The sequence below is a fragment of the Anomaloglossus baeobatrachus genome, chromosome 2 (genome assembly GCF_048569485.1).
Source record: "Anomaloglossus baeobatrachus isolate aAnoBae1 chromosome 2, aAnoBae1.hap1, whole genome shotgun sequence".
NCBI lineage: Eukaryota > Metazoa > Chordata > Amphibia > Anura > Aromobatidae > Anomaloglossus > Anomaloglossus baeobatrachus.
This window is the reverse complement of record NC_134354.1, coordinates 775649745-775674891: the sequence shown is the minus strand read 5'-3', so window position 1 is coordinate 775674891 and position 25147 is coordinate 775649745. Positions and strand designations below refer to the sequence as shown.

At 49.0% G+C, this 25147-nt stretch overlaps 1 protein-coding gene across 1 annotated transcript in view; it reads left to right on the top strand.

The window, feature by feature from the left end:
• NOX4 (NADPH oxidase 4) overlaps positions 1-25147 on the top strand; it is a 369265-nt gene that overhangs the window by 134251 nt on the left and 209867 nt on the right. The window contains exon 8 of the mRNA XM_075334714.1: positions 9775-9855. Within this exon, the coding sequence (XP_075190829.1) occupies positions 9775-9855 (81 nt within the window). The remainder of the gene's footprint in view (positions 1-9774; positions 9856-25147) is intronic.

Here is a 25147-nt window from a genome sequence, read left to right as displayed (position 1 = left end):
AAATACAGTGTCCCCAATAATTGTGTGAGATGTGTGATACTCAGTTATTCACTGCTGCCTACAGTCTCCTCCGTTTCAGACAGTCCATCGAATGCAAATTAGGCGAAACTTCATTTTGTTTTTTTTTATAAAAGAACATTTACTTGGTAACAATGTTAATGTCCTCTGGGAACACATCACAGTGGCTACATACACTTCAGTTGTTCTTTTTCACATTACGATACACTTCAATGGTTTTGTTTCCCTCACTGGGTTTGCACCACCTTCACAGCTCCATGTTCTGTACTCCTTCACTAGGGGTTGGTTTAGGTACCTCACTGGCCACCCTACTCGAGTCTTGTCTTGGATGTCTAAGGAGTTTCTGCACTTAAGTACTGGGCCAACTGTATTGCACGGAACGTTTCATTCGCACTACCAGCTTACACTCGATCAGCTTCGGGCTCCCTGACTCTTCTTCCCAGAGACTTCCTACCACTATATGGAAGGAGGCTTTTGGGTGTGTCCTTACCACCAGTCCTGAGCCTTATGCTCCGTAAAGGCCCAGTCACACACAACGACTTACCAGCGATCCCGACAACAATACGACCTGATAAGGATCGCTGGTAAGTCACTGGGAGGTCGCTGGTGAGATGTCACACAGTTAGACCTTACCAACGACGCAGCGACCTGTATAACGATCTCGGCGGGAGTTGGGACCGTGTTAGGAGGTCGTTGGTAGGCATCAAACACAGTGATGCGTCCTGCCCAGCAGGTCTGTGCCTTCGAACAAAATGGTCCGGACCATTCGACAACGACTAGCGATCTCACAGCAGGGGCCTGATCGCTTGTAGGTGTCACACATAACGAGATCGCCGGCGAGATCATTGGTACATACATGGTCATAGAAACTGTGACTCAGCAGCGATCTCGTTGTGTGAGACAGGGCCTTAAGTCCTCATGCCCAGACGTTTTGGATTCCTGTCCAACCTGCACCGGGCGGGCACACCCGGCCACACTTGGCTTTCTCGCCCTACCTTCAACTAACTCTAAGATGGACTCTCTACCCACAGGAACTAGCTTCTCCCCTGTGGGCTACTCCCACAGCTTAACTCTTTCTATTCCTCTGACATCTGCTTCTACAGGCACTACCTAAACCAGCCACTAGCTGCCAACATTTCCCACAAATATTATTATTGTTGACATCTTATACTCTACACATCAATATATACATGAATATGCTTGTGGCTTCAGGTGTAGGAATCCGGCCACCTCCTCACACTGGCCACCTCCTCACACTGGCCACCTCCTCACACTGGCCACCTCCTCACACTGGCCAACTCCTCACACTGGCCAACTCCTCACACTGGCCACCTCCTCACACTGGCCGCCTCCTCACACTGGCCGCCTCCTCACACTGGCCGCCTCCTCACACTGGCCAACTCCTCACACTGGCCACCTCCTCACACTGGCCACCTCCTCACACTGGCAACCTCCTCACACTGGCCAACTCCTCACACTGGCCAACTCCTCACACTGGCCAACTCCTCACACTGGCCACCTCCTCATACTGGCCGCCTCCTCACACTGGCCGCCTCCTCACACTGGCAAACTCCTCACACTGGCCACCTCCTCACACTGGCCACCTCCTCACACTGGCAACCTCCTCACACTGGCCAACTCCTCACACTGGCCAACTCCTCACACTGGCCACCTCCTCACACTGGCCACCTCCTCACACTGGCCACCTCCTCACACTGGCCAACTCCTCACACTGGCCACCTCCTCACACTGGCCACCTCCTCACACTGGCCACCTCCTCACACTGGCCACCTCCTCACACTGGCCACCTCCTCACACTGGCCAACTCCTCACACTGGCCACCTCCTCACACTGGCCACCTCCTCACACTGGCCACCTCCTCACACTGGCCACCTCCTCACACTGGCCACCTCCTCACACTGGCAACCTCCTCACACTGGTCAACTCCTCACACTGGCAACCTCCTCACACTGGCCAACTCCTCACACTGGCAACCTCCTCACACTGGCCAACTCCTCACACTGGCCACCTCCTCACACTGGCCACAGGTGAGTTTGAACGAGCATCACATGCTTGAAACAAAGTTGTTTACTAACAGGTGCCAACAATTTTTTCCTGTCTATTTTAGGCATTTCGTGAGAAACTATGTCCCCTTTTCCTTTTTTTTCCCCTCTTTTTTTTTTGTGTTGTTCCAATACACACAAAGGAAATAAACATGTGCAATTGCAATAATTTCCTGGTAGAAATACTTCATTTTCTAAAACAATTTCAAGGCTGCCAACACTTTCGGCCATAACTACAGTGTATATATATATATATATATATATATATATATATATATATATATATATATATATATATTTCTGTATGAAAAGGTTACTTTGAAAAGAAATGTAATTTCTACTAAATGCATTTAATTGGATATGTTTAGTGCCCAATTATAAAAAAAAAGAACTAGGGGTCTGTGATATATGTGGGTGGCCACTATATATTGTATTCGCTAGAGCAATGCTTCTATCTAATATATAAAGCTGACTGTATGTGTGTGTGTGTATGTGTATGTGTGTATGTATGTATGTATGTATGTATGTGTGTATGTCCGCTAAAGGAATCCGCACCATCGCATTTACAATCACGATATTTTGCACAGACGCCTCATGTGACTCAGGGAATGTCATAGACTATGTTTTGACCGGAAAATTTAACCCCACGTTTTACAGTTACTCTCCAAACATTCTGCCTCCATTATAGTCAATGGAGCTGGAAGCCACAGGTTATTATTAGCAGCTCTGATTGGTTGCTATAGGAACGAAAGACATTCATAGTATAACAAGCTTATGTGTGTGGTAATATGATATCGATGGGGAGACGGATAGAGACAGACAGAAAGAGACAAACAGACACAGACAGGGAAAGAGACAGACAGAGACAGACGGGGAAAGAGACAGACCGGGGAAAGAGACAAACCGGGGAAAGAGACAGACCGGGGAAAGAGACAGACCGGGGAAAGAGACAGACGGGCAGGCAGACAGGGAAAGAGACAGACAGAGTGGCGGGGAAAGAGACAGACAGAGAAACAGGGAAAGAGACAGAGAGGAAAAGAGACAGATGGGGAAGGAGACAGAGACAGACAGAGATAGAGAGAGACAGACATGCACACACAGACATACACAAAGATACAGAGAGACAGAGAGACTGATACAGAGATAGAGACAGAGACATAGACACAGACAGACACAAAGTTGGACAAGGAAAGAGACAGAGAGAGACAGAGACAGACAGACAGAGACTGGGAGAGAGACAGAGACAGTTACTATCCCGGGCAACACTGGGTACTACAGCTAGTTGGAGATAAAGCTCCATAATTTGATATTTGTGTTAAGTGTGTTCTACATCCGGAACACACTCTTTTTTTCTGTTTTGGCATTGACATTGAAATCTGCAAAAATCATTCAGCAAAATTGGTGTGTGGATATTTATTTAAATTGCAAATGGGTAAAATCTACAACAAACAGACATACTGTGCTAAAAAAAAAATCTATATTTTCCCCTGGTGCCTTGAGGTCCAGTGCCTAGGGCGGCACTCCTCTGCCTCTGGTTAGTGATAAGCGGACTATGTGGGTATTCGGATTGTCCAAATAATAACTAAACAAAAATTTGAGTTCAATAGTCGAACTCGACTCCAAACTTGACCCCGAACAACACACCTCATGCAAGTCAATGGGGACGAGAAGTTTGGGGTTGAAAAATGGCCGAAGTAAGCGCCAGGAGCTGCAAATGGAAGTTAAATGGTAGTAAGAGCAGGATAATTAAACATACTGTGTTTCCTAGAGGATCCCACTTAAAAAAAAAACAAAGGACAAAAAACTCCTAAAAAAGATTTTATTAATATTCAATATTAAAATCGTAATTATAAAAAGCTATATTGCTTCTCAATGTCCACTCGGTACAGACCAGTCACGTGAGGTGAGTGTAGAAGATGGTAGAGACGAGTAGCGGGATGAGTGATGGTAACTTATTTAGAATAAATAAATCAACTTTAGTAGTTGTTATTTTGGGGTAGTCGTACTACTTATAATAGTGGGGGGTTATTATCCCTCCCTATCGCCTACCTACCAGCGGAGGTGCACCATAAAGTTTCGGGCACCGCCCACTCCTCGTCGTCTCGCCCTGTTTTTTTTTTTTCCCTGCAGCCCGCCACTTGCCAGAAAGAGCACCCACCACCAAAAAGAAGTTAGTTAGTGCCAAATGTCACCGGTCAGCAATTATCAATTTACTAAGATTGCCATGAATATAGCAACCATAATCCAGCTGCACAGACCATTAAGGCTACTTTCACACCTCCGGTTTTTCTTCTGCGGCACAATCCGGCACTTTGCTGGAAAATCGCAACCGTTTTTTTTTGCTGCCGGTTGCGATTTTCCTGCATAGACTTTAATTAGTGCCGCATTGTGCCGCATGGCCTTGCGTTCCATCCGGTTTTTGCCGCATGCGGCAGATTTAGCCGATGCGGCGGCCGGATGGAACGTTGCCTGGCACGTTTTTTCGTGCGGCAAAAAAAACCGCATCGCGCCGCATTCGGCCGATGCGGCGCATCTCTCAATGCATGCCTATGGCGGCCGGATGCGGCGCGATGCGGCAAATACCGCATCCGGCCGCCGCATGCGGTTTTTGCCACTGCGCATGCTCAGTAGCATGCCGCAAGCGGCAAAAACCGGGCGGGCCGCATGGGAAAAACTTATGCAAAGGATGCGGTGTTTTCACCGCATCCGTTGCATAGCTTGCACAGCCAGATTGAGCCACACAGCTCAAGCCGGATGTGTGAAAGTAGCCTAAGCCTGCACCGCCGTACACAAGCAAGGTAATATGTAATCACACCAAGCTGAGCCTAGATAGAAATAGCAACAAATCCCAGCAGAGATGACTTATCTGCTGGGACCATCCAGTGAAGTATCCCAATGCGTTTCCCCCCTATATGTTTGCTTAGGGGTTCATCAGGGGAAGTTCAAAGGGTTTCACGTCCAAAACAATACCATCTTGGACAGTCTGATGAACTTGCAACCATAGAACGACACCAATGGCCTATACTAAAGGGCAGGTCGTCTTCTGTGCGGTGACTGGTTGCACTACAGGTGTAAAAAAATCCCACTGTGCCGGCTACCTGCAGGAAAGGCACTTTCCCGGATTCCTGTGTCTCGGGCGGAGGAGGGGACGCTGCGCTCTCCCACTGCTCGGGTCCGGCTGCTGCTGCTGCTCGGTGGTGGCTCGAGCGGTGGGCCGGATCCCGGGGACTCGAGCGGCGTTTCTCGCCCGTGAGTGAAAGGGGGGATGGTTTTGGGGATTTATTGTCAGTGACGCCACCCACGGTTGTGGTGAGGTTGGTGACACCACCGGACCAACTTCAGTCTGCTCTACTACCACTTTCCTTCCTTCCACTTTCAACTCTCAAACTCATCTCTCTGCTTTTCCCGCCTCCAGGACTGTGAACTCCTCGGTGGGCGGGACCAACCGCCTGGCCCACCCCCTGGTGTGAACATCAGCCCCTGGAGGGAGGCAACAAGGGTTTTTTGTCTGACTTTGGTGTGCCTGACTGGGAGTGTGGGGTGTGTTGGTGTAGTACCTGTGACGACCTGGCTTGTCCAGGGCGCCACACCTGAACTAATGGGTAAGAGGTCCCATACCTCATGAAGGCCACCCCAGCACTTACCCTAGCCCAGTCCCAGTGGAAGAACTCCCATGTTTATGTGTTGGATGAGAGTGTTGCGTATCCGAGATGAATACTGCACCTCGGCTGAGGTGCAGTACCATGTGTAAATCTGAGACAGATAATTCAATCAAAACACACGAGAGTATATAGGGCTATGACTATGGATACTGTCCCTAATAAGGTATACATAAGACCCATAAAGTGCCTACAAAAAACATAGCCATTATATAACAAAGTGTATGGTAAGAAAGTATGTCAATAAGAAACTCCCAAGCTAATATATGAGCCTTGTGAAATACAGGGTGGACCATTTATATGGATACAGCTAAATAAAATGGGAATGGTTTGTGATATCAATTTCCTGTTTGTGGCTCATTAGTATATGGGAGGAGGGAAACTTTCCAAGATGGGTGGTGACCATGTCAGCCATTTTGAAGTCAGCCATTTTGGATCCAACTTTATTATTTCCAATGGGAAGAGTGTTATCATCCGGAACCATGGAAGATCACCATAAATCATTGGCAAAAAAAGGTGACAAGAGCATTGGCAACTAATCTGGCCACCATCCCCTTACTAACCATCAACACTAGAAGTAGCCGAGCGGTGAACTAACATCCTGTGCACCGCGAACCCAACCGGAGAACTAGCTATCCTAAAGGAAGGAAAGATGAATAACTCTCTGCCTCAGAAATAGACCGCAAAGGTATAGCAAGCCCCCCACATTCAAAGACTGCGGTGATATAGGAAAATACAATACACAGATAGATGATAAGATTAGCAAAGGTGAGGCCCCATTGACTAAATAGGAAAGGATAGGAAAGGGGCTGATGGTGGCCAAAGAAAAACCCTACAAAAATCCAAATACCTGATAGTACAAAAAGCCCTCAGATTGCTAGATCTGAACTCCGTCCTATACCAGGCGCTCTGGTCATACCAATGAACAGAAAGCAGGAACCACTACAAATTCAAGAAGCAACAAACACATGGACTTATAGGAGCAATACTCCAAACATAGCTGCAGGGAGCGTCCCAGCTAAGCAACTGAGAGAGAAGATTCCTGCATGCAAATAAACTGACAATAACCACAGCAATTGACAAACTCAGATAAGAGCAACAAGAACCAAGCAACAAATAAAGAGCAAAGCACTTATCTGGGGTAGATGTGTCTGGAGCAAGATGAGAAGGCTGGTGAACAAAGAACAAATGACAACCGGCTCAGACTGCTAGCAGCCAAGGTTTAAATAGGCAGAGAGTTAGCAATGTAAACGCCCATTGCTCCAGCACACCTGGTCTCTGTCCAAACCATTCCTGGTCACAAGAGGGAGCCTCACAGCAGCAAAAGCATAACTGACATTCACAACAGAAGAGGGTCAGGTCATGTAACATATCAAACTTATTGAGAATTTCACAAGAAAAACAATGGTGTGCTTGGTTTTAACATATCTTTATTCGTTCATTAGTTATGTACAATTTTATGACCACTTATAAAATGTGTTCAAAGTGCTGCCCATTGTGTTGGATTGTCAATGCAGCATCTGACACAACAGATACTGGAAATCTGTGCTAGCATTTCTTCTGCGGTGTTGCCATTAGTGTGTCAAGAGTGGAAGAAGAGGGTTGCATTGACAATTAATAGAACACAATGGACAGCACTTTGAACACATTTTATAAGTGGTCATAAAATTGTAAATAACTAATGAACGAATACAGTTACATTAAAACCAAGCACACCATTGTTTTTCTTGTGAAATTCTCAATAAGTTTGATGTGTTACAAGACCCTCTTCCCATTGGAAAAAATAAAGTTGGATCCAAAATGGACGACCTCAAAATGGCCGCCATGGTCACTATCCATCTTGAAAAGTTTCCCCCTTCCCATATGCTAATTAGCCACAAACAGGAAGTTGATATCCCCAACCATTCCCATTTTATTTAGGTGTATCCATATCAATGGCCCATCCTGTATTATTATTATTATTTATTTTTATAGCGCCATTCATTCCATGGCGCTTTACAGTGAAAGAGGGTATACGTACAACAATCATTAACAGTACATAACAGACTGGTATAGGAGGAGAGAGGACCCTGCCCGCGAGGGCTCACAGTCTACAGGGGATGGGTGAGGATACAGGAGGAGAGAGGACCCTTCCCGCGAGGGCTCACAGTCTACAGGGGATGGGTGATGGTACAATAGGTGAGGACAGAGCTGGTTGCGCAGTGGTCTACTGGACTGAGGGCTATTGTAGGTTGTAGGCTTGGTGGAAGAGATGGGTCTTGAGGTTCCTCTTGAAGCTTTCCACGGTAGCAGAGAGTCTGATATGCTGTGGCAGAGCGTTCCAGAGTATGGGGGAGGCACGGGAGAAATCTTGTACGCGATTGTGGGCAGTGTTTCCCAAACTTCAGTCCTCATTGCCCCCACAGGTCATGTTTTCAGGATTTTCTTAGCATGGAACAGGTGATGGAATCATTATCAAGGCATCAGCTGTGCTATATTAAGGAAATCCAGAAAACATGGCCTGTTGGGGTCGTGAGGACTGGAGTTTGGGAAACACTGCTGTAGAGTATATTTCACCTGAGACAAATGGGCTGTTCAAGAGGTGGACATGGCTAGAAAACAAAACAGGCAGAGCACCATAATATATAGGAAAACAATGTCCAAAATCAAGGGTGTATACCTGAGGCCATGATCCACCGCTGCTGTGACGACACCAGGACCCTACACGTGTTTCGGCATGTAGCCTTCGTCAGGGGGAGGAATATTGATGAACCCTAATTATTGGGTCCGGAAGAAAGTCTGACTGCCGTGGGATCTTCCGTTAAACACCGGGAAATACGGTATGTGTAACTATCCTACTCTTACTACCATTTAACTTCCATTTGTAGCCCACATCATTTTTTTTTATTTACAGTGGAACCTCAGTTTATGTGTAACCCGGTTTGCGAGCATTTCACTATATGAGCAAAGCTTGCTGTAAATTTGTAACTCACTTTACGAGCAAGCAAATACTCACCGCACACACTTCCGGTTCCGTACTTTAACCGCGCTCTGACCCGTTCTTGCAGTCTGCACAGACACACACAAACACGCACAGACACACACATATTATGCTCACCTTACTTTCCGTTCCATCGCCGGCCTCATGGTTGTTGTAGTTCGCCGGTACAGGATATGTATCGGTAACCATCGCGACAATGGAGGAACTTCTGCTGTCAGACGCTTCTCAAAGGCAGCGCGTTGGCCAATCAGAGGCAAGCGGCTGCTGCCTTTGACGTCAGTGCTCTGGAAGCGGAAGCTTCTCCATTGTCGCAATTGTTGCCCGATACACATCCTGTACTGGCGAACTGCAAGACCCAGGAGGCCAGCAATAGAACGGAAGGTAAGGTGAGCATAATATGTGTGTGTTTGTGTGTGTTTATGTATGTTTGTGCGTGTTTGTGTTTGCGTGTATGTTTGTGTGAGTTTGTGTGTGTTTGTGCATGTGTGGAATGGCACAATAGGGGACCAGGATGGGACATTGAACAAGCTGTGGAACGAATTGTCTGAGCTAGCATTATTTCCTATGGGAAATTTTGCTTTGCTAGACGAGTAACTTGGTTTACAAGCACACTCCCAGAATGGATTGTTCTCGCAAACCAAGGTACCACTGTATTTTTTTTTTTTTTTTACAGTGATTTCCCTGGCCAATCACAGCCTAAAAGCTTGCTGATTGGCTGCTCTGCAACCTTTAAACATGTTTTATTCTGGTGACAAACATAAACAGGTACCGGACGTACAGTAGAAAGTCTATGTTCAGGGTTCTGCACTGGTTTTTGTACTTTGGCTTTGCTCATCCGTACTCCTGGTATCTTTGTAGTATCTCCACTACCTTTTGAAGTTTGGTTGAGTTTGACATAGGAAAACGTGAGGAAGTAGTCTTCTGTGCTGCCCATGTCATGGCCTGTTGGGCAGACTGTTTCCAGCTCTTTCAGTTTTAGGTTTTGTGATATCAAACTTATAGTAAAACATCTTATGTAATGTAACTTTTTGCTTTTTTTTTGCTTTCTCCAAAGGGCATCTAATTTTGACATCTTCCTACACACACACAACTTGTTTTTTATATTCTACGTGCTCCTTCTGGTCCATGCCTCAGGGTAAGTGTCTATTAAAAAAATATATTTTTATTGATATTGGCAAAGAATATGAAACAAAAAGAAAACAAAAAGTTTCCAAATAGGACACGTTTGGAGAACAATCCGAATAATGAATCTTTCGGAAAATGGCCAGACCCCATGTGCAATAATGTTATTACATGAGACACAATTTGGGTTTCAGCGCAGAAAGAAGGTCCTGGCCCATAAATTGTAAGCGCATCCTGGACATGAGCTCCAAGTGGTAAATCCATTGCTTCATATTATCGTAGCTTGTAATGCGAGTTGAATTAGTCATGTCCTCTTTGAGTCCTTTATTGATGTTTTTTGCAACCTACGTCACTCGAACAACTACCCTTTCATTTCTACTAAAAAATGTGACATCTCAAGTACTAAAAGCATCTGGACAGAGGTATGGTCATAACGGGTGCAGATGAACAGTTTTACCAAGACCCTCATACTACAAAGGGTCTGTCACGGCCTGTCATTGAGGTATCACAGCCAGCTGACAATCCAGTGGCAGTAAGTGCTAAAAGGTGACAGAGATTATCGACATATGTTGTTATCTGTTTTCCAAATCCAGTGCACTCTAGGATCTTGGGAAACTGTCAATCCTTCATTGCAGTTAGTATCCTCTGACTTCCTTTATTAGCCTCACCCTGGGGTGGTTTGGGTGCGGTTTAGAGTTTACTCCTTGCTGAGCTCTGGAGAGGTCATCTTCTGGTGCTTCTGAGACTTCTGTGGTTGCTGCTATTCAGATAACTGTTTATCTTTTGCTATCTACCAGGATCTAGTGATTGCAGTCGTGTTTCCCCTGTATTGCTCCCTTGTATCTTCCTTTAGTGTTTAGTGGGGTTGAGGAAGAGCTCATCCCACCCGTTCCCCATTTAGGGCCCAGCACTTGGGATACCTAGGGTCAGGTATCCAGCATGGCACATAGGTGCTATCTAGGTTGGTTAGGACCCCAGGGACCAGCAGTAGGTTGTTGTCAGGGATCACCACTTCCCCCTTTCCCTAGCTATAAGGCATTCCTTGCCCTTTCCTGTGTTTTGTCCTATACTGGTGGTATATCCTCTCTCCCCTGCCGTGACAGGGTCCCACCATGACCCAAACCAGATAGGTGAGGTGGCCCTGTTATACAGTTGTTAATTGGGACCAAGAAACTAAACAGTTGTACCAAGACCCTCACAACACAGACGGTTTTTGCCAGGAACCAAACCAGATAGGTGAGGTGGCCCTCTTATAAAATTGCTTATTACGGCCAATAATTAAAGTTAGTCTTTTAGATGTCCCACTTGAGAAAGTGATAAAGGAATTGTCATAACAGAAAATGATACATCAATAAGTTCATCGACAGAAGCTCACATTACCCAACAGAAGTAAAAAAAAGAAAACAGGATTCATACAGGTGTGAAACCTAAGGCCCAAATACATCAAAGCGTTGTGCATGCCGGTCTTGATCAGACACTCCTGATTCGTGAAGAGGGTACGGATCGGAACACCAGATGATGTGCGTGCAACTCTGTGTGATCCTACTTCAGTCGCTGCTGGAGTGATATTTGTGGCATAGTGAAGGCCACTACTCATCATGAATTTGATAATCGGTGGTCATTACTCCCCTATCTGCCCCAGTTCGGCTCACTAAAGCGGGCTTTACACGCTACAACATCGCTAATGCGGAGTCGTTGGGGTCACGGAATTCGTGACGCACATCCGGCCGCATTAGCGATGCCGTTGCGTGTGACACCGATAAGCGATTTTGCATCGTTGCAAAAACGTGCAAAATCGCTAATCGGCGACACGGGGGTCCATTCTCAAATCTCGTTACTGCAGCAATAACGAGGTTGTTCCTCGTTCCTGCGGCAGCACACATCGCTGCGTGTGACGCCGCAGGAACGAGGAAGCTCCCCTTACCTGCCTCCCGGCCGCTATGCGGAAGGAAGGAGGTGGGCGGGATGTTACGTCCCGCTCATCTCCGCCCCTCCGCTGCTATTGGGCGGCGGTTCAGTGACGTTTCAGTGACGTCGCTGTGACGCCGCACGGACCGCCCCCTTAGAAAGGAGGCGGTTCGCCGGTCACAGCGACGTCGCCGGACAGGTAAGTATGTGTGACGGCTGGGGGCGATGTTGTGCAGCACGGGCAGCGATATGCCCGTGTCGCGCAACAGATGGGGGCGGGTACCCACACTAGCGATATCGGGACCGATATCGCAGTGTGTAAAGTAGCCTTTAGTCAAAGTATGCTGAAAATGGCAAGTTGTGCCAAAAATTACGCAAATTTTCAAAGCTTTTTTCTTGAGACTACTGGTGTAAAAGCTTTGATGCATCGGAACTGTGACGCAGTAAAGGATTTTGTGGTAGATAGAAGATATAGTCCTCCTGGCAAGTGCTTTTTTTGCACTGGTGAGCAGCAAAAAAAAAGGTCAAACCCCTGACCTGGACCTTCCCTGCTAGTCCGGGTTTTTAGGGCAACGCCAGAGTTGCTCAGGTGCAGGATTAGGACAGCATAAATAGGCAGCCAGAACTTCTCACTGGGCTGGGTGTTTGGGATGGAAATCTGAAGCAGGTTCTGTGGGAAATATGTACCTGAACGGACTGTCACATCCGGGATCTGTGCTATGCTGACTGACAGGCTGGACTTTGGCTTTGATTACCTGTCTGACGTATGACTGTGTTTTCTATTTGTTGCCAGTGTGAATCAATCTCTGAGTTTTGGACTGAGAACCTGTGTGTGCCTGACTCGCCCACCCCAGGGCTATGGGACACCCGGTGCCGGGCCGGACTAGTCCGGTGGTAGTCAGTGGTGGCTGGGCCCGGCTCCGTGGCCCTGGTGGGTGTCAGTAGAATATGTGGCTGATGACTTTAAGTTTGTATTCGTGACGCCACCTGTGGTATGCGGCTATTAAGCCGCCGCTGCTGTGTAAGGCCTCCGGGGTGATGAAGTGGCAGCAATGGTGATACTGCTCCCCACAGGTGGAGCGGTGCCCCGGGACACAGTGGGTGCTTGTGGAAGTCTATGGTGTTGTGTGACTAAAGGCTACTTTACACACTGCGATATCGGTCCCGATATCGCTAGTGTGCGTACCCGCCCCCATCTGTTGCGCGACACGGGCATATCGCTGCCCGTGCCGCACAACATCGCCCAGAGCCGTCACACATACTTACCTGTCCGGCGACGTCGCTGTGACCGGCGAACCGCCTCCTTTCTAAGGGGGCGGTCCGTGCGGCGTCACAGCGACGTCACTGAAACGTCACTGAACCGCCGCCCAATCGCAGCGGAGGGGCGGAGATGAGCGGGACGTAACATCCCGCCCACCTCCTTCCTTCCGCATAGCGGCCGGGAGGCAGGTAGGGAGAGCTTCCTCGCTCCTGCGGCGTCACACGCAGCGATGTGTGATGCCGCAGGAACGACGAACAACCTCGTTACTGCTGAAGTAACGATAATTGGGAATGGACCCCCGTGTCGCCGATTAGCGATTTTGCACTGTTTTGCAACGATGCAAAATCGCTAATCGATGTCACACGCAACGGCATCGCTAATGCGGCCGGATGTGCGTCACGAATTCCGTGACCCCAACGACTCCGCATTAGCGATGTCGTAGCGTGTAAAGCCCGCTTTACACGGTGCAGGGCCGACAAGCAATGAAAGAAACAGGCACAAACAGTAGTCTCTTTACCTTCTCCTCTTTTACTCGGCAGTAGTTTAGTCCAGGGAGACCGTCACAGATGGTAAAGATGGTCCGGCCGGCCTGGAAGTGCCTGGGGTGATCTTTGGCCAGTTGAGTATGAAGCCTACTCCTTAATCTTTCTTTACCGTTTTAGGACACTGCACTTTGGATTAGCAATTGCCCTCTTGCTGCTGGGACTGGTGGTTCGTCCCTTTCTCTGTGTGGTAGACTGCGCAGGCCCTCTCTGGTGCTTCTCTGCTGGAGTCCACACCGGGCCCTTGGATTGCAGCTGTACCTTCAGATTACTTCTGGGCCAGGGGGCTTGCAGCTCTCCTGCCCTCCGGATTCAGCTACCAGGGATGGATTTTATACCCTGGCAACCACAGACTCCGATGTCCGAGTCTCTTCTGTGCCTCTCTGCACCTCTTGCTTCACTGGGCCAAGCTATCCCAGCTCTAGGCCCCAGTTCTACAAGACAGTACTACTCTGCGTCTGTCCTCCTTCACTCCTGTCTACAGACTAACCACTACTTCCTCCCTCCAGCCAGACTTAAGGAATGCTCCCTGAAGTTCCAGGTTCAGAGCTCCCCCTGCTGGCCGGAGGGAGAACTGTGTTGGGTGTTAACTTACTGGCCAATAGATCTCCCAATTACCTCCAGGCTCAGCATTAACCCTTTGGGAGGGCAATGCCGTTGTGGCGACCAGGTCCTGGGGCGCCACACTCCCCCTTAGTTAAATCCAGTACTCCCGGACTGTAGAAACAAACATGACATGTTAAAACATTTCATCCCATTATGGGAGGCGCATTACTTGAACGTTACAACCTTAAACATTACTATAAGAGTCCAGTGCGGCTCCCTGCCGGGTGTCCATTACACTGCTCCATGGGGGACCTGCCGCGATCAAACCCCCAACGTAGGCTCTGGGCGTGCGTCAGAGCATGGATGACCCCACTCTATGCACGCCGGACGGGTTTTTCTTCAGGGGTGTTGAGCACCCTGGTGCTAACTATGAACAATCTAGGTGTTGACCACCCATAGTCCAGTGGCCCAATTGTCCATTTTCGCAATCAAAGAAAAAGAAAAACATTTTGTACACAACATTACAGACATTTCGCATAACTATTTACATGCTAATAAGTACTCTTTCTTTTTCCCTTATACAGTTGACTCTCTATACCTTGGAGGGGGTTGTCCCCGAGTGCTGCGTTGAGACCTGCGTAGCTCTGGTGTTTGCCCCTGACTACTTGGTGTGTCTTCTACCTCAGCACTACAGGTAGGCCTAACCCCGATAGGGAAGCGTGATGATTGCCTATGTGGCTTAAGAGTCGCCAAGGGTATGACAGGTTCACCACTGACAGGGGGTTGATCCTCCTGTTCCACTGCTGGCGTGTCTTCTCGTGTTGGAGCGGACGGTTCTTTAGGTGGATCCGGAACCTCTTCTGTTTCTGGCTCGACCAACTGCGGAAACGTCAAAACTGGTACCACTATGGCATTGTTTATTCGGGTCCAAGTTTTGGGGAATTTTCCAAGGATTGTTTGGATCATCTCCCCCTCTTTCTCTTGGCTTTGGGGACTTCCTTGTACTTCTTTCATTTCTCTTTGGATTCTGCACCGTTCAGGGCACGCTTTCAGGCGGTCTCGAGAAATTGCTTGATAGGTCTTGCCTTCATCCTTGCTTATGAGGCATACTTTACTGTTGTCAAAGTTGGAGGGGATAATGGTGTAGGGCTCGTTTTCCCACTGATCATCCAATTTATGCGTCCTCCGCTTCTTCTTGAGGACTTGTTCTCCAGGTGCTAAGGGAGTTGCTGGGGCTGTTTGATTGTAATGCTGCTCTTGTCTCTTTCTTGCTTGAGACAGGGCCCTCTCTACGCATTCTTGGACCTTACGGTACCGCTGCTGCCGCTCCGTATCCCAATCTTCCATTTCCTGAACCGCCTCAGGTGACACAGTCCCCATTTCAAAGTCTACCGGTAACTTGCCAGGTCTTGCTCGCATCAGGTAAGCAGGGCTGCAGTTGGTCGAATTTACCGGGATATGGTTGTACAAGTCTACCAGATCTGGTAACTTTTCTGGCCATTGGTTTCTTTCTTCCAAAGGTAGAGTCTTGAGCATGTCAATAACCACATGGTTCATCTTCTCGCACAATCCATTGGTTTGGGGGTGGTACGGTGTGGTTCTGATTTTCTTACAACCGTACAGGTTACAGAACTCTTGGAACACTTCTGCCTCGAATGCAGGACCCTGATCAGTCAGTACCCTTTCAGGGTAACCGTGAGGTCGACAAAAGTAGGCCTGAAATGCTCTCGCTGCTGTTCGGGCTGTCTGGTCCTTCACGGGCACTACTACCAGGAAACGAGAGTAATGGTCCACAATGGTGAGGGCGTACACATAACCTGACCGGCTTGGTGTTAACTTCACGTGGTCCAGAGCCACCAACTCCAGGGGCTGCTTCGTGACAATTGGCTGTAGGGGAGACCTCTGGCTAGCATCATCTTTCCGCCTCAGGTTACACGGGCCACAGTCTCGGCACCACTTCTCGACTGTCTTTCTCATGTTCACCCAGTAGAACCGATCACGGAGTAGGGTCTCCAACTTCTTCCACCCGAAGTGTCCTGCATTATCATGATAAGCTGCTAAGACCATTGGAGCATCCCTCTGCGGAACCACTCTCTGCCAGACGAGTTCATTCGTTCGCCAGTTGACATATCTCTTACAGAGCTTGCCTTGATAGGTGAACAGCCGTCCCCTCTCCTTCCACAACTGCTGGGATTCTTCTGGAGCATCTGGGCCAAGATGAGTCTCAGCTTGTGCTAGCTTTTCTTTGACCAATCGCACGGCCGGGTCACCGTTCTGCGTCTCTTCCCAATTATGCTGGAGTAATGGGTTGACCGAGACTTCGTGCTGGCTCGAGCGCTTCCCTCCCACAGCATGCTCACACTGGGACACACCTTGGTGATGGAAAGCCGGTAACTCTATCTCTTCGAGTTCATCCAGGTCTTCTCCAGACTCGGGTAAGTGAGGCATTCTGGACAGCGCATCAGCATTGCTATTCTTCTTGCCAGCCCGATACTTGATGGTAAAGTCAAAGTTAGACAGCCGGGCCATCCATCGCTGTTCCAACGCACCTAACTTGGCTGTTGCCAGGTGTGTCAACGGATTGTTGTCCGTGAAGATGGTGAACTTAGCCGATGCCAGATAGTGCTTGAAGCGTTCAGTCACTGCCCAAACAATAGGGAGGAACTCCAGCTTGAAGGAACTGTAGTTTTCTGGATTCCTTTCTGTGGGCCGAAGCTTCCTACTGGCGTAAGCTATCACCTTCTCTCTGCTTCCCTGCACCTGGGACAGAACTGCTCCCAGTCCCACGTTGCTGGCGTCTGTATACAGTACAAACGGCTGGCTGTAGTCAGGGTAGGCCAGAATCTCTTCTCCCGTGAGAGCCCCTTTCAGCCGGACAAAGGATGTTTCTAGTTGGCTGCTCCATTCAAATGGAGGGCTCTGCTTCTTAGCCTGCTTTGGCTGGCCCACCAGGAGATCTTGAAGGGGCGCTGCTATCTTGGTGAAACCATCAATGAACCTTCGGTAGTAGCCCACCAGCCCAAGGAACTGCCGCACCTCCTTTACCGTGGTGGGTCTTGGCCAGTCCTTGATTACGGTGACTTTCTCTGGATCAGGTGCCACACCTTCCGCGCTGACCACATGACCCAGGTACTGTACCTTTGGCTTCAAGAGGTGACATTTGGACGGCTTTATCTTCAGGCCATATTTCGACAAGGACTCAAACACCTCTGCTAAGTGCCTCAGGTGGTCTTCATAAGTCTTGGAGTAGACGATGACGTCATCCAGGTACAACAGCACGGTTTCAAAGTTGTGGTGGCCCAAGCAGCACTCCATCAGCCTTTGGAATGTCCCTGGAGCGTTGCACAGCCCGAATGGCATACAGTTGAACTCACAGAGGCCCATTGGTGTCGTGAATGCAGTCTTCTCCTTGTCCGCCTCTGCCACGGGAACCTGCCAATACCCACTGGTGAGATCCAAGGTGGAGAAATAGTTAGCTGACTTTAAGGCTGTTAGTGACTCCTCTATTCTGGGCAGTGGATAAGCATCTTTATGTGTAATGCGGTTAATTTGCCTGTAATCTACGCACATTCTCATTGTACCATCTTTTTTCTTTACGAGCACTAGTGGAGCTGCCCAGGGGCTACAACTATCTCTGATAACCCCAGCCTCCTTCATTTCCCATAACATTTCTTTGGCACGCTGATACTGTGCGGGGGGCACAGGGCGGTATCTCTCTTTAATGGGATGATGATCACCCGTGGGGATTTGATGTTTAACCCCTTTCACCTGCCCAAAATCTAGGGGGTGTTTGCTGAAGACCCGCTCGTACTCCTGTACCACCCGGTAAACCCCATGCTTTTGGTGTGAGGGGGTGGAGTCGGTGCCCACATGTAAATTTTGGCACCAGTCTTCCAGCTGCCCCTTGGAGCCATTGTCTTCCGCCTGGTCGGACGGGATCAAGGGTTCCACTGCTTTGATGGTATTGTTGCTGACAGTGTACAGTTTTGCTACAGTGGCGTACCGGGGCAATTTGGCCTCCTCCTCCCCACAATTCAGGACACGGACGGGCACTCTCCCCTTGCGGACGTCTGCAACCCCTCTGGCTACCAGGACTCCCGGCCTACTGTCTGAATACACTGGTTCTACCAAGGCATGCTAATCCTGACCCTTGAGGCCTATTGCTGCCCGACACCATATCAACATTTCACTTCTTGGGGGGATTGCAATGGGGAGGGGGTCACTTACCCTCACACTGCCAATTTCTCCTCCGGCCAGCTCTACCTGCTGCCTCCTCATCAGGGCTCGGATCTCCCTCTGTAGGGCACGCTGCTGCCCGGAGCTGGCGGTTTCAGACGCCTGTTGCAACAAAATTATCACTTCGGCAATACAATTTTCTATCACATTTGTACCAATAGTTAGCAGTGGTTCAGATTCTTTGCGATCAATATCTACAATTATCATCCCCTGACATGGCAATTCTACCCACCCCACTTTAATGGTTACTTCTTTGTACCCAATTTGAGGCAAGGGCTGACCATTACTGGCCACAATTGTTAAATCATCATCTGGGCCATGGTCAATGTCTGAATCAGCCCAATATCTTTTGTACAGTTTGTAGGGGATGGTTGTTACCAGGGACCCCGTATCCAGGAGGGCATTCAAAGGGATCCCGTCCAGCACAATAGGAAGGACCGGGCGTCCTCCCACATACTTGCTGCGGCTGGGGGTTGAGCCGGGCTTCCTCACACCTGGGGGTTGGCTCCTGGCCCCAGGCTCGGCCCATTTAAAGGACAGCGTCGTGCAATGTGGCCCGCCTGGCTGCAGCGGCGGCAGATCGGTTGTCCCGTTGAATCATACCGGTCTGTGTCTCTGCCTCGGGTCGGCGGAATCCTCCTCTGTCGCATCCAGGGGACGTCATCTGGGCTGGAGGCCAACTCGAGTCTTGCAGGCGATGGGGTCACTTGTAGGGACTGCACGGTCTTGGCCAGGGCAGCTACAGTCTTGGTCAGCTCCTGGACCTGCTGTCTGAGCTCTGCAGTGGGGTCCTTATCCAGGGACTGCGCCTCAGCCCCTGCAGCGGCTCGTGTTGCAGGCACCACCCCGGGGTACGTGATAGCAAGAGGCCGGAGGGATACTGAGTCATTCGGTGTAGATTCTCTCAGTACCCGGATGGCCTGGTCCTTAAACTTTGCAAAGTCCAGAGCAGGGTTCTGCAGGACCATGATACGCAGCTGGGTCCTGTGGGCGTCTGACAGGAGCCCTTCTATGAACTGCTCAGTTAGGAGTTTCTGTTCTTCACGTACACTCTCTGGGTCCACCTGTTTAACTGCTTTCAGGGCCTCCTGCAAGTTTAAGGCATAGTCCCTTATGCTGTCTGTGGCCCGTTGCTTGCACCCAAAGAATCTCATCTTTATCTCTGCTGCGGTGCGGGTGTCAAAAGTACTCTTTAGCTTGGCCAATATCTGGGTTACTGTCCCTTTATCTGTATCAGGCCAGGACTTCACTTCACGCGGGGCCGCGCCGGCTAGCTGCCCCATTAATATGCCCACCTTCTGGCTCTCGGTCAGCGGATACACCCGGAACAAGCTGTGCAGGCTTTCCCTGAAGTCGCTCAAGGTATGGGACTCCCCGGAGTACTGCGGTAGCCATTCTGCTCCCGGGATGTACGGCATTGTGATCGGCATTACCGGCGCTGCAGCGGGGGCTGGGGCGACGGCGACTGGGATTGCTTCGGCTGGTGCTGCGGCGTCTCGGGCTATGGCAGCCACCTGCTCTCCCCCTGAGTCGGACATCTTCCTCCCCCTTAGTGAACCTTACCAGGCTCCGTTCACTTTTCAAATTTCCTTCCGGGTCGCGCGGGGTTAACAGCGCTCTGCTCTGATGGCGCGCTCCCTTCGCGCTCTTTGTCAGGCACGCCCCCCTTCTTCCTGCGCTCGGCGAGGCTAATGGCGGCGGCGGTTTACAGACAGTACACAGTCTTTTAAGCACAATTCCTGCAGGCGCACAGTACCCGGTGTGACCGGGCACGAAATCCTGTTCGTGACGCCAAAAGTTGACTCGCCCACCCCAGGGCTATGGGACACCCGGTGCCGGGCCGGACTAGTCCGGTGGTAGTCAGTGGTGGCTGGGCCCGGCTCCGTGGCCCTGGTGGGTGTCAGTAGAATATGTGGCTGATGACTTTAAGTTTGTATTCGTGACGCCACCTGTGGTATGCGGCTATTAAGCCGCCGCTGCTGTGTGAGGCCTCTGGGGTGATGAAGTGGCAGAAATGGTGATACTGCTCCCCACAGGTGGAGCGGTGCCCCGGGACACAGTGGGTGCTTGTGGAAGTCTATGGTGTTGTGTGACTAACACGGTGCAGGGCCGACAAGCAATGAAAGAAACAGGCACAAACAGTAGTCTCTTTACCTTCTCCTCTTTTACTCGGCAGTAGTTTAGTCCAGGGAGACCGTCACAGATGGTAAAGATGGTCCGGCCGGCCTGGAAGTGCCTGGGGTGATCTTTGGCCAGTTGAGTATGAGGCCTACTCCTTAATCTTTCTTTACCGTTTTAGGACACTGCACTTTGGATTAGCAATTGCCCTCTTGCTGCTGGGACTGGTGGTTCGTCCCTTTTTCTGTGTGGTAGACTGCGCAGGCCCTCTCTGGTGCTTCTCTGCTGGAGTCCACACCGGGCCCTTGGAATGCAGCTGTACCTTCAGATTACTTCTGGGCCAGGGGGCTTGCAGCTCTCCTGCCCTCCGGATTCAGCTACCAGGGATGGATTTTATACCCTGGCAACCACAGACTCCGATGTCCGAGTCTCTTCTGTGCCTCTCTGCACCTCTTGCTTCACTGGGCCAAGCTATTCCAGCTCTAGGCCCCAGTTCTACAAGACAGCACTACTCTGCGTCTGTCCTCCTTCACTCCTGTCTCCAGACTAACCACTACTTCCTCCCTCCAGCCAGACTTAAGGAATGCTCCCTGAAGTTCCAGGTTCAGAGCTCCCCCTGCTGGCCGGAGGGAGAACTGTGTTGGGTGTTAACTTACTGGCCAATAGATCTCCCAATTACCTCCAGGCTCAGCATTAACCCTTTGGGAGGGCAATGCCGTTGTGGCGACCAGGTCCTGGGGCGCCACATGCCTCTTTACTGTGTTCCTGCCATTGCCTACCACAGCTGATTTCCTACATTTGGTGGCTTGAAGTGGGCAAACACACTTTTTTTTTTTTTCACTTTCGGCTGGATGTCAGTGTATGTCCTGAGTGAAGAGTCTGTTGCAAACCAAGTCTGGGCTATATGCTTAGATAGAGGTTGCGGTTAAAGCACTTTATAGGCTCTAAATGTCACGCTGGGCATGGGGGAGTACCAAGCGAACAGCAAAAGGGAAGGGAAACCCTGTGTCTAGGGAAAGGGGAGATGGTGATCCCTGATCAAACCTACTGCTGGTCCCTGGGGTCTCTCACCACCCTAGATAGGTTCTGCACCTATCCGCCAAGCAGGATACCTGACCCTACTAGTGCTGGGCCCTAAATAGAGAATGAGTGGGATGAGCTCTTCGTCAACCCCACTAAACACTGTAGAAGACAGAAGGAGGACGCACAGGGGAAAATGCGTGAATTACGTATCCACAGATGACTCAGGTAAAAGTTCAGCACAGCTTTCAGCAACGGTACCACAGAGGAGTACAAACCACCTGCTTGCAACCAGGGCATGAAAGAACTGAAAATATCACCAGCACAAATTCAAGGTAGGAAGGGTATTTAAGCACCAAGAGAATGCTGATGGTCAACAGCTGGGTGGAAGTTGACCTCCTGCTGGGTCCAAAAGGGAGAAAGATGAATCCAGCAGGAATGCTACCTGTACCAATGAATGCCGAGAGCAGGAACAATGGAATTTCAAGGAGCATTCTACCCAGCCAGACGCTGTGACCTTCTGTAGCCCGAAAACACATGACTGTCTGTCACCCATGATAAACCCGTGACATTAAATCTTTTGGTCTTCATCAGCAAAACTGAAACCTTTCAACCCTTCCTGGAACCATTGTCAAGAGGCTTAAGGCCCTGTTACACGCAACGACGTATCTAACGATATATCACTGGGGTCACGGATTCCGTGACGCACATCTGGCATAGTTAGCAACGTCATTGCGTGTGACACCAACGAGCGACTGTTAACGATGGAAAGTACTCACCAAATCATCCATCGTTGACACGTCGTTCCTTTTCAAAAAATCGTTGATTGTTGAGGACGCAGGTTGTTCGTCGTTCCTGAGGCAGCACACATCGCTCCGTGTGACACCTCGGGAATGACGAACTACTGCTTACCTGCGTCCTCCGGCAACGAGGTGGAAGTGACGGAGATGCGTCTACTCTCCACCCCTCCGCTTCTATTGGCCGCCTGCCATGTGACGTCGCTGTGACGCCGCACGAGCCGCCCCCTTAGAAAGGAGGCGGTTCGCCGGCCACAGCAACGTCGCAGGGAAGGTAAGTCCGTGTGATGGGTCCTAACGATGTTGTGCGCCACGGACAGGGATTTGCCCGTGACGCACAACCGACAGGGGCGGGTACGCTCGCAAGCAACATCGCTAGCAATATCGCTGCGTGTAAAGCAGCCTTAGGGTATGTGCGCACTAGGCGTTTTTTTCACGCTGCGTTTTTATGTGCGTTTTTGTCTCAACAAACGCACCCGCGGTTAAAAAACGCGACAAAAACGCATGCGTTTTTGCCGCGATTTGGTGCGTTTTTTGCTGCGTTTTTGCTCACTGCGTTTTTAATAAGTGCACAATGCCATTAAAGATTGTTGATGAAAAAAAAAAAAAAAGGTCTGATGTCATTTCCTTCTTCAAAAATGTTCATTGTATGCAGGAGAGCAGACAGCTGCAGAACTAGTGTATGCAGGAGAGCAGACAGGAGCTGCAGAACTACAAGGCTCAGCATCCTCCATCCAGGACTCTATGCAGTTTTTTGCCCAAAAAGAAAAAAAAAATGACATGGGCTTCGCCATATTTTTTTATGCTAGCCGGGTACAGCAGGCAGTTACGGGCTGCCCCCAACCCCCTATTTGTACCCGGCTGGGAACCAAAAATATAGAGAAGCCCTTTTTTAATTATTTCATGAATTTCATGAAATAATTAAAAAAAAAAAATGACGTGGGCTTCGCCTAATTTTTGAGTCCAGCCGGGTACAACTAGGCAGCTGGGGATTGGAATCCACAGTGCAGGGTGCCCAAGATTTCTGGGCACCCCCACTGCGAATTGCAGTCCGCAGCCACCGCAGAAAATGGCGCTTTCATAGAAGCGCCATCTTCTGGCGCTGTATCCAACTCTTCCAGCTGCCCTGATGCCGGGTGGCTAGCTGGGTAATAATGGAGTTAGGGCTAGCTGTATATTATCATCTGGCCCTAACCCCGAAATTCATGGTGTCACGCCAATATTAGACATTGCCACCATGAATTTCTAGTAATGATAAAAAAAAAAAAACACAACACACAGAAAAATATTTTTATTAGAAATAAAAACACAACACAATTAGTGACTCCATCTTGAAATAAAGAACCCCCCTCCGCAGTAATCCTGGGTCAGGGTCCTGCGCCGTCCAATCAGGATCCAATATCATCTGATCGGTTTGCTGGAAGGCAAAGTGATCAGATGATGTGTCAGGATCAAGGCCTGAATCACAGGACACAGCAGCTGATTGTATAAAAGCCGGTTATACAGTCAGCTGATGCATCAGTGCCAAAAAAAAAAAATAATACTCACTTATGTGCTGATTACCGGCAGCTCCTGCAGCGATCGATTGGACAGGAGTCTGATCCCGTCCCATCGCTGCAGCAGCTGCCGGTAATCAGCTGATGAAGTCCCCTGACGGCAGGATCAGCTGATAGCCGGCCGGGCGCGAAAAAGCCGGCGAGACTACGATCAGCTGATGTGTGAGGTGACTGCATCAGGTGATCCACCGCCAGGTCCTGCAAGCAAGGTCCTGCCCCGGGGAGACTGCACACAGCCAGAGCGGCGGTACCGAGACAGGGGCTGGGAGCGGGCATGGCACCGGGACCCTGCAGACAGGTGAGTAGATATTACAAAAGAAACTCTGGCACACTGAGTGAAGAGATGAGAAAAGTCAATTGCGTGCTCAAAAGAATTTATTTATTTTCATATTGCTCATGAAAAAATGGTTGACATTGTCCTGTCCGACGTTTCAACCCAGTGGGTTTTTCTCAAGGACTTTGTCTATCAATTACAAGATACAGAAAAAAGAAAGAAAAAGGTTATATACAAATGTATTGACATATTACATGGGTATCATATGTGTGCAATTACATACGTCAAGTACATGGGAAAACAAAAAACATGGTACAATTGTACAAAAGAGGAGCATATTCATGGCAGTATCAATTGTACTATAAGGAGAAGAAGAATCCCCGGTAGAGATATATACATTTATACGAACATACAAATGAGTTATATGTAACCAATATACCTCTGACCAAAGCATATACACATACCTATGATTATAGAGAAAAGTTCGCTGCAAGCACCAAAAGGTAATGATTCACAGATAATCAAGGTGTTATCTAGAACAAATGTGCAATAATTAGATGCTTATCGCCCTTGAATTGAATAGAAGGAACTTCATGTATTGTCTGAGAGGATAGCAATTTATCATAGTAGGGTAAATAGTCTCTGTAGAAATGTATATATATAGGGCCATGATATTGTAATAATTAATATACCAATGAGATATAGAACTCAGCTATACAAGCATGAAGAGAGGGAAGAAAGGCCACTAGAATTGGTACAATGCTATCGAGGCATACCATGTAAAATACATATTCAGGGAGGGTCATAATACCTTATGTCAGAAAATAGTTCGCATTCACATATGTGAACTGTTGCTTTAAAGGTACAAAGCACCTATATGGACGAAGTAACACATATAGAGTCATGTTAATAGGCGTGGGGCATACTGCATATGTGTGAAATAAATTCTGGAGAAAGTATTAAAACTATCAAGGACAAGATTCGGATTATTTAGAAAATGGACTGAATGAGGAAAGTCCCATAATTGCGTGGCTAAGAGAGAGAAAG